The sequence below is a fragment of the Ricinus communis genome, chromosome 4, assembly GCF_019578655.1.
Source record: "Ricinus communis isolate WT05 ecotype wild-type chromosome 4, ASM1957865v1, whole genome shotgun sequence".
Classification (NCBI taxonomy): domain Eukaryota; kingdom Viridiplantae; phylum Streptophyta; class Magnoliopsida; order Malpighiales; family Euphorbiaceae; genus Ricinus; species Ricinus communis.
Window position 1 is genome coordinate 29347130 of NC_063259.1, and position 13169 is coordinate 29360298.

The window sequence follows — 13169 nt, forward strand, 5'->3', positions numbered from 1 at the left end:
ATATTTAACCTTTAAATATAAGTTTAGAGGGCAAATTGAAGTTTTATCCATTCTTTTATTACCAAACTCAACTTACAAGATAACTTGGTGAAACGCCTAATAAAACAAGATGTTTAATTAAAAATGTCCTTATATAATTAGAAAAACCCAGGGCAAATCAACAAATATAAATTATGAGATTTATTTTACCAGCATATAACTATTCTTAAATTACTTTATCCATGCCATTAGTTATTTTTTGAAATACTATAATAAGAATAAAATTAATATTTATGATGATTACAAACAATAATATATTGTTTTAATTAAGATAAACGCATAGATCGAAAACAAGTTGAACAACAATTGTTCGTTTGTAAAACTTTATAAAATGAAAAACATTTGCGACATGAATTATTTTTCCTTTTTTTAATTAAAACGAAAAGGTATCTTCCTGTAGTGGGCCAAGTCCAACCAAATCTAACTACAAACACCACAAACTTGACCCGGTCCAGTTTAAGAATCTCCTAAAAACCCTAACCCTAATAATGCTCACATATATAAACCCGAATCGAGCTCTCTCTTCCTCTGTTGTTTTGAGAAGACGGTAAAGACAGAAGCCGCATCTCCTACTTCTCTCTCGTCTCTCTCAGGTTTCTGTCTTTGCTATCTTCAATTTACATCATTGTACTATTTGTTTTCTTGTTTTAAATTTCAACTTTTTTGTTACCTACCTTAATTTTATTTTTGATTGCTTTTCTTTTGGTTTGTCCTCAGAAATCAAAAAGGGGAATAATGGCAGCGGCATACGGAGCTATGAAACCAGCAAAGGCTGGTCTGGAGGAGTCACCAGAGCAGATTCATAAGATCAGGATCACTCTATCTTCCAAAAATGTCAAGAATCTTGAAAAAGGTTTTTATTTTTATTTATTTCTGTCAATCTGGGTTTTGTGGATAATTTGTTCCGATAAATCAGATGTGAGTCTATTTTAATGTTGGCCTTTTGTACTTAAATTACATGTTGTTTTTGATAGTGTGTGCTGACTTGGTACGTGGAGCCAAGGACAAGAGATTGAGGGTGAAGGGACCAGTTAGAATGCCTACCAAGGTTCTTCACATTACCACTAGGAAATCTCCATGTGGTGAAGGTAGTTAACTTACATAACTCGCTTGTCAATTCTCATGCGTGATTTATAGTTGAACCAACTCAAGTATTATTTATGCTCGGAACATGTTGATTTTCCTTGTTTGCTACTATATGTATAACTCATGTAAAGAACTGTGCATATGTTTGCATAAGATCAAAGGAGTCTGTTGTGGGAATTCAAAACAATTGCAAGTGAAAATGTTATTATTTAGTGTTATTACTTTATACATTTTATGATCATCTGAACTGCAGTACAGAGACCATTACTTTTTGTTTGCTTTTATGTATGAATGGCGGAAAAGAAGTATTGTGTATAAATGCTATATTTTCTTTGTAGATTTTGATTTCAGTTGCCTCTAAGTCTATGCTCAAGCCTTGTTACATCTTCCATTTGTTTATCATCTTTATTATACTCTGCAATGCATCTATATTCTTTTTACTTGGCGACTTTAGGTATCAAAATTTTTGCTCCTTGATGTCTGGTTACAATAGTAAATATTAAATTCAATTCTCAGATTTTTCTTGTGACCTCCTGGTTTTAGAATTGCTGCTTTATTCTTATGGCACCCCTAATTTAGTACACTTTTTTGGCTTTTCATTACCTCTACTAATATATCAGCTTTCTCCGTTGTTGGATCCCAACAGTCTCTACAACTTATAGATTAAGCTGTGGGTTGTTGTTTTGTTCTTACATGGTTTAGCTGTCTGTATTTTATTATTATTAATTTTAAAGGTGGCCATGCTGTGGAAGTTGTGATATAATGCTAAACTTATCCTCTAATCTTCTATTCTATTGACAGGAACAAATACATGGGACAGATTTGAGCTTCGAGTCCACAAGCGTGTTATCGACCTGTTCAGTTCCCCAGATGTGGTCAAGCAGATCACTTCCATTACAATTGAACCTGGCGTTGAGGTCGAAGTTACTATTGCAGATTCATAAATGGTTTTGTACTTTCCTTTTTGGTTATATGCAGCCAGCTTATTTAGTTCTTTAGAAAACTTTGCTTGTTGTCTATTCAATTGGAACATCTGCTTTCAGCCTTGTTCGAAGGAATACTTGTAGGGTTTATGCAGCATGTGTTTTTGGTTAATACTATTTTAATGTTAAAGATTATGTTATGCAGAGTGACAATTTTGTTTCATTTCCATATCATTTTTTATGATAATTATTTGCTAGACACCAGAAATTTAGCTTTTAAATTGGGTTTTGAGGTGCTTTACAACAGTGGGGATTTATTCTGTTGATTGATTTATTTGGTGTTGTGCCTTGTGAACTACATTTTTGTCTGGAGAAACATTATTTCACCGTTTAAGGTTCGAATTACTCATCTCCCTTTTCCAGCCGCAACTGTTTTAAAATTAGGTAAAATTGTATAAGCAGAATTTTTTTTTCCTTGCTGGCAAAAGGTCTTTGTTGCCTATTCCAGCAAAGGAAATCTTAGTAATGTTTTACTGTGGCCTCTGCCCATACTAGGTTGTTATTGCTCAATTCCTATTGCTACCTCTTCTCATTCTGCGAATCCTATACTGAACCATGATAATCTAGAATACCAAATATAATATTATCATTTTCTTCATTCAGTCTACTGCCCGGAAGTTAAAGTTTGAAAGCGATTGCACTTTTTTTGACTATGTTTCGCCGTATTATTCTAGACTTGGCTGGAATTCAGGTGCCCCTTGTGTTGAAAGCACCCTTGGTACTAAGTTTAGTTTGGGATCATATATCTTACCTCAAAAACCTTCTGCCTTTTGCTTCTTCCTCCACTATTTCTTAATCTTAAAATGTTATGCCTAAGATGCCTTAAATTTTTTTCTGAAAACAAATTTGAAATGGGTAAAACACGCGCCAAACATTTCCATAAGAACGTAAGTTTCTCTTAAACACGAAATTAGCCTGAGGTGTGTGTACCAAGGAAATGCTATATGTAAGGAAATGCATTTGGGCAGAATTGACAAGATTGTTCTGGAGTGGCCAATCTGGCACCCGGAATGCAAACTAGAGGGTTCATTTTCTCTAAAAGGACTGCCAAATTCCAAATTTCTCAGATAAATCGAGCTTGGCCCCCTTCTTGCGAATTCCAGTCAAGAATGCAAAAGGGGAGCCAGTGCATAAGGTAACCGTTCTTTCTGCCAGAGGGATGCCAGCACAGATTTTCCTTCTCCTTCTCCTCAAAATGGAAGAAAGTTGAAGTTTCCTTGGTAATCAATCACCTTTTCGAGCTTTCAAGAACTTCTCAGGTTGAAAATCCAGAAGGTTGTTCCATGCCTCGGGGTGTCTTTGAATGTCCCATACATTTAGAAAGACCCTTGAACCCTCGGGAATGGTGTATCCGGCAAGTACATGTTAGGGATATGTGGAATTAGGAGGGGAATAGGTGTAGTCCCAAAATTTCTTTACTAACGGTTCCAGGTATTGCTAAATTTCTTCTACAACGTTGTCATTTCCTAATACTCTTTTCAGTGCTTGATGAACTTTCGCCAATACTTCTGGTTGCTGCAGGAATTTTGCCATAGCCCAATCTTACTGTGGTGGGTGTTATATCTGTAGTCCCAACCATAATGTCCTGCGATGAAGTTATGTTCGAATTTTAACATATAACGTATTTCATCAGCTTTTATTTTCCGTCGCTGAAAAAGTAGGATAATGATTTTTTGAACTTTCCTTTCCTTCGTTGTTCTTAAAAGATGTACCATGATAAGAGCCTTGAGTTCAGTAATGGAGGAGGAGGATTGTCATCCCCATATTTCATAATCTCCAACTGAAAGTGCAAAAAGTCCTTGCTCCCCTTGTTCTTAACTTGATCAGCTTTGTTCATTCAAAAATTCTGTCAAACCACAGTAGAAGCTCGTTCATCTTCGATTCATTTCCTTTCAGGTCTAACCTTGCAAGGGCAGGGAAAATGTCTGGAAATATTATATTTTTCCTACCGTTACAACAATTGCTACAATCGCTTGCCTAAGCTCAATCCCGATTCCATTCCTATCCTGATCATGGAGTGCTTCACTCCATAACATGCTCAGAATAAAATTATAGTACGGGTAGGAACATCTTCTCGCCTATGTTGGTTGGTGAACTGACCTTTCCATATAATGCCTTCACCATTCCACGAACTCATCATCGTTGGAGCATGTAATGGGCGTCAATGCTTGTGTTGCTCCTAATTTATCGAAGACAAACATTACGAAGCTTTCGCCACCCATCACTATTAGGCCTCCAGGCTATGTCAAGACCACCATATGTGTGTGGAAGCTAATGGTGCTGCAGGACATTTCATGATTAGCAAAGATTGCATCCTGATCCTTGAGGACTTGTTTAGCTAACAAGCTGGAGCCTATGACATTGGACCTAAGTTTTAGACAATTATTTATTTTAGGTTCAACTTAATCGAAAAATAAAAGAAGCAGAAAAGTTTTTATACAACGCAGGCAATCGCAACCAATTAAAAACTCATGGCGACTAAGGCCATAGGTTCGCAACAACCTGAGACTAGATAAAACAATTGTCCAACAGCCGCCCAATCTACCATTTGAATACTAAGTTGAAGTCTAACCTGTAATAGTAACATATGAATATTTTAGCAAGTTTCTTTTTTCTTGGGTATCATTAGATCATGCATATTGCAATGGTTAGTTAGTTACTTCCACCGAATTTAGAGACAACTGAATTGGAAATGGAGTTAATGAAAATTGATCACCGTACGGCTCATGTGTGTAAGGTGTTACTCTTTGCTCATTTACTGGGACTTAGTAATTTATTTCTGGTGTGGAATCATATAATATAACCTCAATACCCTCTGCAATATTTATTTTCCATTCATAATTTCTTGATCGTAGTGTTACAGTACCTTAGACGTCTTCAATTTACTGAGTCAACTCTGATCAGGCAATTACTAGAGAAACTCAAATTTTTATGCAGGTGGAAATTTCATGCGGACATGATATTAACCCTTTTGATATGTTTACATGTGAATCAAGTTCAACAGTATGACTCTGCAGTAGATAACTTTGCAGTCGGAATGCAGACTAGCGGTGTCATTTTCTTTAAAACAATACCAAACTTCTCGGTTAAATCAAGCTCGGTCCCTTCCTCCAATTTCCAGTCGAAAGAATGTAAAAGGGTAGCTAGTGCATGCTTAACCATCCTGTCTGCTAAAGGAATGCCAGCACATACCCTCCTCCCAGATCCAAACGGAAGAAAATTGAAGTCATTTCCCCAGTAATCACTTTTTCCAGCTTCTTTTAGGAACCTGTCAGGTTGAAACTCTAAAGGATCATTCCAAGCATCGGGATTCCTCTGTATCTCCCATACATTGAAAGAACACCCTTAAACCCTTAGGAATGGTGTATTCGGCAACCGTACAGGATATACTAGGGCTGTGTGGGATAAGGAGAGGAATGGGTGGGTGTAGTCGAAGAGTTTCTTTGATTACTGCTTCCAAGTAGGGAAGCTCTGGTAATTGAGATTCTTCTACAATGTTATTATTCCCTACTACTCTTTCCAGTTCTTCATGAATCTTTGCCATTACTTCTGGATGTTTCAGGATTTCTGCCATTGCCCACTCTACTGTAGTGGATTTTGTGTCTGTTCCCGCAACAATAATGTCCTGTCGACGAAATCATGTCCAAATATCAGCTTATATATACAAGGAATTCAGAAAATGAGTAGTGATTAATGAGTCAAGTGATGCACTTTTTTTATCACTGAAAAAAGAGCATATATAATAAATTGAACTCCTACTGCCTGCCCATAAATGAATATGTAGTTGAAAGACGTACCATGAAAAGAGCCTTGAGTTCAGTAATGGAGAAGGTGGATTTATTATCTCCTTGCTTCATATGCTCCAACAAAAACTGCAAAAATTCCTTGCTTATCTTGCTCTTAGCTTGATCGACGTAATTATGGTCAGCAATCACAGACTCAAAAATCGTATCAAACCACTGCCGCAGCTTGTTAATTTTCGATTCTATCCCCTGTAAGTCTAACTTTGCAAGGGCAGCGTAAAGGTCAGAAATATTAGGTTTCCCTAACAATTCAACAATCTCTAGAACCGCTTGCTGAAGCTCAACCCCAATTCCTTTCCTATCCTTGTCATGGAGCGCTTCGCCCCATAGCATGCTCAGGATGATATTTAGAATGGTAAGAAATATTTGCTCGCCTATGTTAACAGGTGAACCAACCTTTTCGTATACTTCCTTCACCATTTTGCGGAGCTCTCGTCTCCGCAACATGTAACAAGCATCAAGAGTAGTGTTGCTCATCATTTCTCGAACACAAACCTTTCGAAGCTTTCGCCATCCTTCACTATTTGGCCTCCACGCTATGTCAAGGCCACCGTATGTGGCAGCTAGTGCTACTACAGGAGGATCACGATTAGCGAAGATTGCGTCCCGGCCCTTAAGGATCTGTTTAGCAAGGAAGTTGGAGCCAATGACAATGCAAGTTTTCCTACCCAATTGAAGTTTAAAGATTGGCCCGTAAATTTCAGACAATTTGGCAAAGTAACGATGAAACTCAGGTTCAACAAAAGGAAGGTTTCCTACCAGAGGCAAACCTCGCGGGCCGGGTGGCAATGGGGGAGAAATTGTTTTTGATTTGTTCATCAACCAGGAATACCAAAAAATGATAAGAAATGCAGCAACAATCGTTGCTGCCACTCTGGTGGTCGACATATCCTCTGTAAGCCCATCCCACCACCATGACCAACATCCAAAATTAAGCTAGCATCCTTCCTCAAAACTTCTGATATCATGTTTACAATGAATATGTAGCTTGAGAAGAACTGGAAGTGTAATCAAATTATAGACATTATTTATGCTCAGTTCCAGGTTCCTATTGGAAAATTCTCAAAGACGACAACCAGATCTTGAAAACCTTTTTGAAAGATTTAGCATATTAATTACCTAAGAAACTGGAACAGTCTTTGTGATTATAAAAGAGCTAACCGTTTAGACTGCGACATGCATACAGCATAGACATATAACGCAAGCAACAGATAAGAAGCTCGAGGTGGATGATCACTGATACAGCTGATTTGGTCAAATCAAGATTCAGGAGAGTGTAATATAATGCCATCTGATGGCAAGTGAAATGCTTAAAAAGTGTAAACAACATATCTATCCTTTTGTTTTTTTCTCGACTCGTATGGCTGGCTGCAGTAGTCCAACTGATTATTGAGGAGACAGACAATTTGCGGTGGCACTAAGTACAAGAGACCATCAACGCGTGTAAGATGTTACTCTTTTGCTCTCTACCGTTGGCAAATACACGGAGAAAATATGATTTTATGGGCAGCCTTATACATGAGAATAGGCTGAGGTGTAGGGAGATGATACGTCAGGAACACTGATGTCCCTTTATTAAGAAAATTCAAACTTACTGCAATTACTTGTTTAATTCTGTATCAGGATTTTGATACACACAAAATTGATAAAATGTTATATCTTAAACAAGTCAAAGATTACAAATTTACACATGGTGAATAGAAAGAAAACACAGAGCAGTTGAAATAACTATTTTGAAACCACGACAAAGGAGGTTCATTAGTGACTGCTGCGATCCTCCTGATCCATCTCGTCCGGATCTTCAAACCGCTGATCATTGATTTGAAGCTGCACATATCAACACATTGGCTATTCAGACACTTGGCAAACAAAAACACATAAGCAACAGTTCTAGGAAGGAAAGAAGAACCCGATACTGTTAACCATAGTTTAAAAATTTCTATGGAATTTCTGCAGACTTGTGCATACAAGCAGGTCCCAGCAAGGCCACATCATCCTTATCAAGTCCCGTATTTTAAGCAATCACAACACCAGAATGGAAGATAGTCAAATCAACATACTAAACGGGACATTCAACAAACTCCCATTTCTACTGATTAATACTCATTGCCACAAGGACAAAAATTAACAGAGAAGATATAATTGCAATCACAGCTAGAATCAGGTAATCCACTAGACAAAAATTTGGTAGGCACTTCAAAAGGCATAAAGGAACAGTCACCAACAGGCCTACCTCAAGCACTCTACGAGCTACATCATGATCCCCATTTGAATGACCAATCGAACTAGTTGGATTTTGAGAGAAATGCCATTCCGGATCATCATCCTCTGGAGATACCAATTTGTTAGAAATAGTCAAGAAAACATATCATATATATTTTCTAGAAGGTGGCCTAGTCAATTGGCAAATGCCACACCTGCATCATCACCTGCCATTTGATCAGCACTAAAAACCCAATTATTCCCTCCTTCATCATCCTCTATAAAGAGAATAAAGAGAAACAGTATCAATCAAAAGAGCAAATATTGCAAAGCATATTCAATACCACAAATATTCCACCAAAGAAGACAGTACCCACCATTAAGAGGTTCGGGATTTAGCTCAGCACATTGACAGAATATCTGAAACAGAGTATCCACTGCCATCCATAAGAAAAACGAAACCGGTTATCCTTGACAATCATAGGCTGCAGGGTAAATTTTCTTCTTAATTTTAAGAAAGAAGAATGTATAAACTACATTGGGTAGGATCTGAAGGAACAAATCTCATCTCTGTGACTTTGGCTAAGTCAAATATCTCATTACTTTCCGAATCTGAACTGTCTGATTCATCTTCATCAGCTTCTGTCTCAATCTTCAAACATCAAACAATAACAATGATAATCAGGACCATTATGTAGAAAAGACGAAGAAGATAGGAACAAGAACATTAAAATTAGAAAATTTTCAAATATAATTATCCCCTGAGAGCATAAAAATAACAAAAAAGAAAAAGAAAAGAAAACCTCTTTAATGAAGTAATTGAAGTTACTCGAACCTAATAGAACCCCAACTTAAACAGTTAGAACTGAAATACAAATGAGTAAGAGAAATTCAACCTGAGTATAAATGCAAGGGGAGGGATAAGCTTCCGGATCCCTTGATACTGCATGAAGCGAAATAGACAAGAAACCAACCGCATACCCTTTTGCTCTATCCACATCGCTCAACCATATCACTTTCCTGAAAATAAGCCTCTATTAATGTTAGCATAAAATTAAAACAACAGAGAGTGTGAAGCACGAAAAGCAAGATTATACTTGGTGGAGATAAAGAGAGTTCCCGATGATTCTGCGGAACGATTTCCTATGACGACGGCGACGCCGGGCTGGACGTGCATCAGTTCCTCACCATTCTCGGTGTCGAGAACCGGCTCTCCTGTACCGTCTCCTCTTCTCTCAGTGAATTGTCTGAGCCCTAATACCATTTTTCTGGTTTTGATTCTCTGTGGAAGGACTTCTAAGGTTTTCTCCGGCGTTTGTAGGGTTTTCTGGGGGTTTTTGATTTAGCTATAAGAAATGGGCTTTTAGAACAACATAAGCCCGACAAAGCTAGTTTCTTAAAACGCAGCGACGTGCATGGGTTTCATTTCGATTTTCAGCAAATCCAAACCTTTTCAATTTTTTTATAATTATCAAATTCTGATTCCAATTTAAAAAGATATGTATTTGCAATCTCATCCCACATTATAAAAATAAGAAAATAACATATGATTGTACTTATGTGACAGTTGTGTTAGCCAATTCTATATAAAAGAACACCTTTACTAACATGGTATGACTGTAGAAAAAAATATTATTTTATAAGAAAAAGACATTTAATTATTCTATTAATATTATTTGTTTCTTCCTATTCATTCTTTTTTGCATGTATATTTTCTTTATTTTTTTTAAACCGTCCTTAATAAAATGGATGGTAACTGCCTTTCATGTTTTTTTATTTTTTTTATTTATGTATTAAAACAGATTTTTAAATATATATTTATTTTTTATTATACGTCTTTTTTATGGAAGTATTTGTAGTTCTTATTGAGTATGAGATATTTTCAGTCTTTAAATATAAAAATATATTGATAAGTTTCACACAATCCACCTAATTATGAGATGAATAAAAGTATCAATCCAGTGGAGCAACAGATTTGAAAAAATCCAGCAATTTCTTATGTTGTACTTGTAATATGTATACATATTGAAAGTGTACAAATTAATTTCCACGAATAAAAATTATATATTCCTTCTCGAAAGACAATAGGTAACCAATTTTATGATGGAAAAGAAACGGAACTGATTTGAGATAAAATAAAATTTGAAAAAACTTCGTTAAAATTACAGAAAGCCCCCATAGATTTGGCCTTTATTGAATCTCTCTCTTTTATGTCTCATGCATATCTCAGGCCTTATATCTTCTAAATCATTGATGAACAAAAGACAGAGACACGCCGTTTTCATCAGAAATTTTCCACAAGGCTAACAATAATCGAACCAATATTCACTTAGCAGGCCGATTAAATTGATAATTTTGAATGTTGGTGCACCCACTTAACACTTCAATGCTGTAGAGTGCACCAACATGAAATATCCATAAAACAGAGAAGATCTGCTGTTAGAATTCGATGCTTCACTACTATATCCCCCTTTTCTCAATTGATAAGAACTGATTTGGTTGAGAAATAGAATTCGTTTGACCTTGCATACCAGTTACATCTTTCAGGGCATCAACATGGGATAACAACTCAGCACTATTTTAAACTTCTCTGACTCAAGTCCAAAACATAACTAAATGATCGCTATTCAAATATTATGAGAAAATAAATTGCAGTAGAATCCCAAAAATTTCCAGATTAGAAAGCACACCTATCAGCAGCATACAGAAGACTGGATATGCTTCCACAATCCACTAACCAAAATGACACGATAATAATTGCGAATGTTTTAACAAAGCTAAACACAATAAGCTCCAATTGTTAAAAGGAAATCCAGAAAAGCTCAAAGAAGCAAATGTTTGGTACATGAAAGTTATTGGCCACAAGAAATTTTCTAAACCTTACGAACCGCAATAAGATCCATAAGAGTATAACATCTACTCAGAATATCCCAAAACTTGGCTGCGCATCATATCTAGCCTAGGCCACCAAAGTGCTAGCAGTGGTTGATTCGCTGCAAGACAACAAAATCTGAGTTAGCGACCAACTATTAGGGTTGATAGCCATTAAAAGTATTATTTATAGAAGGAAATGCCCTGCCAGCAAAGCCGGATAACCAAATGAACTGTAGCATCTATCAATTTCCCAAAAATACCAAGTTACAACCACACCATTTTGTAAATTTTATTACCAGCATCATCATAAAACCAGCTAGAAAAAGATTGTGGGGGAGAAACTAAAAAAAAGAAACATCATAAAATACAAAGGTAAACACTCTACAAATTCTAGTTTATGGTGACATGTAAATAATATAAGCTAGCAAGCTCTAAACTTGCCAAGGTTCAAAATGAGTCCATTATACCAAAGGTTCTAAACGAGGCTCTAAACTTGTTAAGCTAGAAGGTCCTAAACTTGTTAACTGAGCAGCCCGCATCATTCAAAAACACAAAGTGACTACCTCCATTCATTTATGATAAGACTTCAACAAAAAAATAATAACAGTTCCAATAAAGTAGACAGGCTTACTATTTCCAGACGGGAGGAAGCTTCTTTGTTTTCTTGTAGTAGCGTGCGAGCCTGTGAATCCTGCTCTCAACAAGAATCAAACGGAACTTGGAATCCTTATCCTTTCTGTTCCTCTCCAAATGCTTCCTAATTGCTACAGCCTTCTTGATAAGATGGTACAAATCCTCAGGGATTTCAGGCGCAAGACCTAATCAACAAATCATTAAGCGAACATAAAAGCAAGTTAGGGCTGATGGTTTCAATTTTGTCAAAGAAATAAGAGGCTAATATACCTCTGAATCAAATTAAGTACAGATACAAATTTAGACTGGCGCACTTAGTTTGTTAAACTTTCAGTGCTAATTCTGAACTCTATTAAATTGAAAAATTCAAACAGGCAGAAGAAAGTTTTTTCCAAATTCACATGAAAATAAAGCCCAAGCAATCATTCAAGTAATAGCATTTGTTATATTTGCCTAAAAAAGAAGCAAATACTATTACATAAATGAACCACAAAACAATAAAGAAAGGAAAAGAATAATACCATGAGCCTTGAGGATACGCAAGATTTTGCTACCAGTAACACTCCTAACTTGAGCAATACCGTGAGAATCACGGAGAATTACACCAATCTGAGAAGGAGTAAGCCCCTTCTTTGCAAATTTGCAAATGTTCTCCTCAACCTGAAAAACATAACCTATTATTATTAATAATAGCATTCCTTTTTCACAATCCAATTACCTACTATTCGCTGACTGCGCCCAATGGGGATCATCGAATCAATAGCAATAAGTCTTAAATCGTAAAATAAGTTATCTAATCATATATCCTCTAAAAAGACGCTAAAGGCAAGTAATAGGAGATCTTATAGTACTCACATCCTGAGAAGAGATCTTGAGCCAACTTGGTGGTGTTCTCTTGTAAGGCAAAGCTGAAGCCGAGATACCCTTACTGCAATCAACCAAGCAATAAAAAGGCACCGATCAAAAGCTGCATTGAGAGAGAGAAATAAATAGATAAGAAGTGGATAGAGAAGGAGATACCCGCGACTGTGCATACGACCCATGGCGACGGCTGTGTAGGTTGTGCTCCTGCTGTCTCTGGCTTAGCTTAGCTCCCCTCTGCAACTAACGGCAAACCCTAGATTCAGTGTTGATAACATTTCTAGGGTTTTAAATACACTTGTAAAATACCCAAATGGGCCTTGTTGTAAAACCTAGATGGAAAAGTTAAGGTTGCAGATGGGCTTCACTAGCGGTAGGGGCATATTTTCATTGAGGGGTAAACAGCCAGGCCCAGGCTGAGCTTTGAACGGCAATGTTCCAATGTTGAAAGAGGCCGACTCCAAGCCCTCCGTGATTTTTCTTTACAATGAAATCCATCGGAGAGAGTTTGATTGCATAGTAGGTCATACTCCCTCTGCTCTAATTACAAATTAATAAATTTTGAATTTTAGATTTTTTAGTAATTTTATTTAATTATTTTAAAATTTTAAAATTTCAAAATAAATATTTATTTTTTAATTCATGCTTAGAAATATATTTTAATAATAATTTTTAAAATTTTAAAATC

General features: G+C 36.4%; 4 protein-coding genes across 6 annotated transcripts; 1 reads left to right on the top strand and 3 right to left on the bottom strand.

The window, feature by feature from the left end:
- Window positions 1–478: 478 nt before the first annotated feature.
- LOC8266043 (40S ribosomal protein S20-1) lies at window positions 479–2271 on the top strand. 2 transcript variants are annotated; one of them, XM_002510876.4, is made up of 4 exons: window positions 479–632; window positions 757–892; window positions 1014–1127; window positions 1927–2271. In XM_002510876.4, the coding sequence occupies exons 2-4, from the start codon at window positions 775–777 to the stop codon at window positions 2067–2069; spliced, it is 375 nt and encodes a 124-aa protein (XP_002510922.1). In that variant the 5' UTR covers window positions 479–632; window positions 757–774; the 3' UTR covers window positions 2070–2271. The 2 variants fall into 2 exon arrangements, with proteins under 2 accessions (XP_002510922.1, XP_048229366.1); XM_048373409.1 differs by having other exon boundaries at window positions 592–666.
- Window positions 2272–4766: 2495 nt separating this feature from the next.
- Window positions 4767–7374, bottom strand: LOC8266041 (flavonoid 3'-monooxygenase CYP75B137-like). Its single transcript, XM_015723942.3, is given in 3 exon segments — window positions 4767–5444; window positions 5446–5733; window positions 5906–7374. Coding segments are annotated over 3 exon segments (1521 nt in total). The 5' UTR covers window positions 6800–7374; the 3' UTR covers window positions 4767–5105.
- Window positions 7375–7502: 128 nt separating this feature from the next.
- On the bottom strand, window positions 7503–9530 carry LOC8266040 (chloride conductance regulatory protein ICln). Of its 2 annotated transcripts, none has more exons than XM_015723253.3 (7): window positions 9211–9530; window positions 9010–9133; window positions 8651–8765; window positions 8491–8550; window positions 8341–8391; window positions 8145–8239; window positions 7503–7738 (listed from the first exon to the last, which is right to left on the bottom strand). In XM_015723253.3, the coding sequence occupies exons 1-7, from the start codon at window positions 9375–9377 to the stop codon at window positions 7670–7672; spliced, it is 681 nt and encodes a 226-aa protein (XP_015578739.2). In that variant the 5' UTR covers window positions 9378–9530; the 3' UTR covers window positions 7503–7669. The 2 variants fall into 2 exon arrangements, with proteins under 2 accessions (XP_015578739.2, XP_002510919.2); XM_002510873.4 differs by having other exon boundaries at window positions 8329–8391; window positions 9211–9526.
- A 1317-nt stretch (window positions 9531–10847) lies between these two features.
- LOC8266039 (40S ribosomal protein S13) lies at window positions 10848–12832 on the bottom strand. Its single transcript, XM_048373017.1, has 5 exons — window positions 12641–12832; window positions 12476–12548; window positions 12142–12280; window positions 11619–11805; window positions 10848–11106 (listed from the first exon to the last, which is right to left on the bottom strand). Exons 1-5 carry the CDS (start codon window positions 12661–12663, stop codon window positions 11073–11075), a joined length of 456 nt encoding a protein of 151 aa, XP_048228974.1. The 5' UTR covers window positions 12664–12832; the 3' UTR covers window positions 10848–11072.
- Window positions 12833–13169: the final 337 nt, after the last annotated feature.

Coding starts and splice junctions, on each gene's coding strand:
- LOC8266043 (XM_002510876.4), top strand. CDS start 775: ATGGCAGCGGCATACGGAGCTATGAAACCAGCAAAGGCTGGTCTGGAG. Junction 893..1,013: donor TGTCAAGAATCTTGAAAAAG/GTTTTTATTTTT, acceptor TGTTTTTGATAG/TGTGTGCTGACTTGGTACGT. Junction 1,128..1,926: donor GAAATCTCCATGTGGTGAAG/GTAGTTAACTTA, acceptor TTCTATTGACAG/GAACAAATACATGGGACAGA.
- LOC8266040 (XM_002510873.4), bottom strand. CDS start 9,377: ATGGTATTAGGGCTCAGACAATTCACTGAGAGAAGAGGAGACGGTACA. Junction 9,134..9,210: donor ACTCTCTTTATCTCCACCAA/GTATAATCTTGC, acceptor GCTTATTTTCAG/GAAAGTGATATGGTTGAGCG. Junction 8,392..8,490: donor AAATCCCGAACCTCTTAATG/GTGGGTACTGTC, acceptor TTCTCTTTATAG/AGGATGATGAAGGAGGGAAT.
- LOC8266039 (XM_048373017.1), bottom strand. CDS start 12,663: ATGGGTCGTATGCACAGTCGCGG. Junction 12,281..12,475: donor TCAAGATCTCTTCTCAGGAT/GTGAGTACTATA, acceptor TATGTTTTTCAG/GTTGAGGAGAACATTTGCAA. Junction 11,107..11,618: donor CTTCCTCCCGTCTGGAAATA/GTAAGCCTGTCT, acceptor GTTGTCTTGCAG/CGAATCAACCACTGCTAGCA.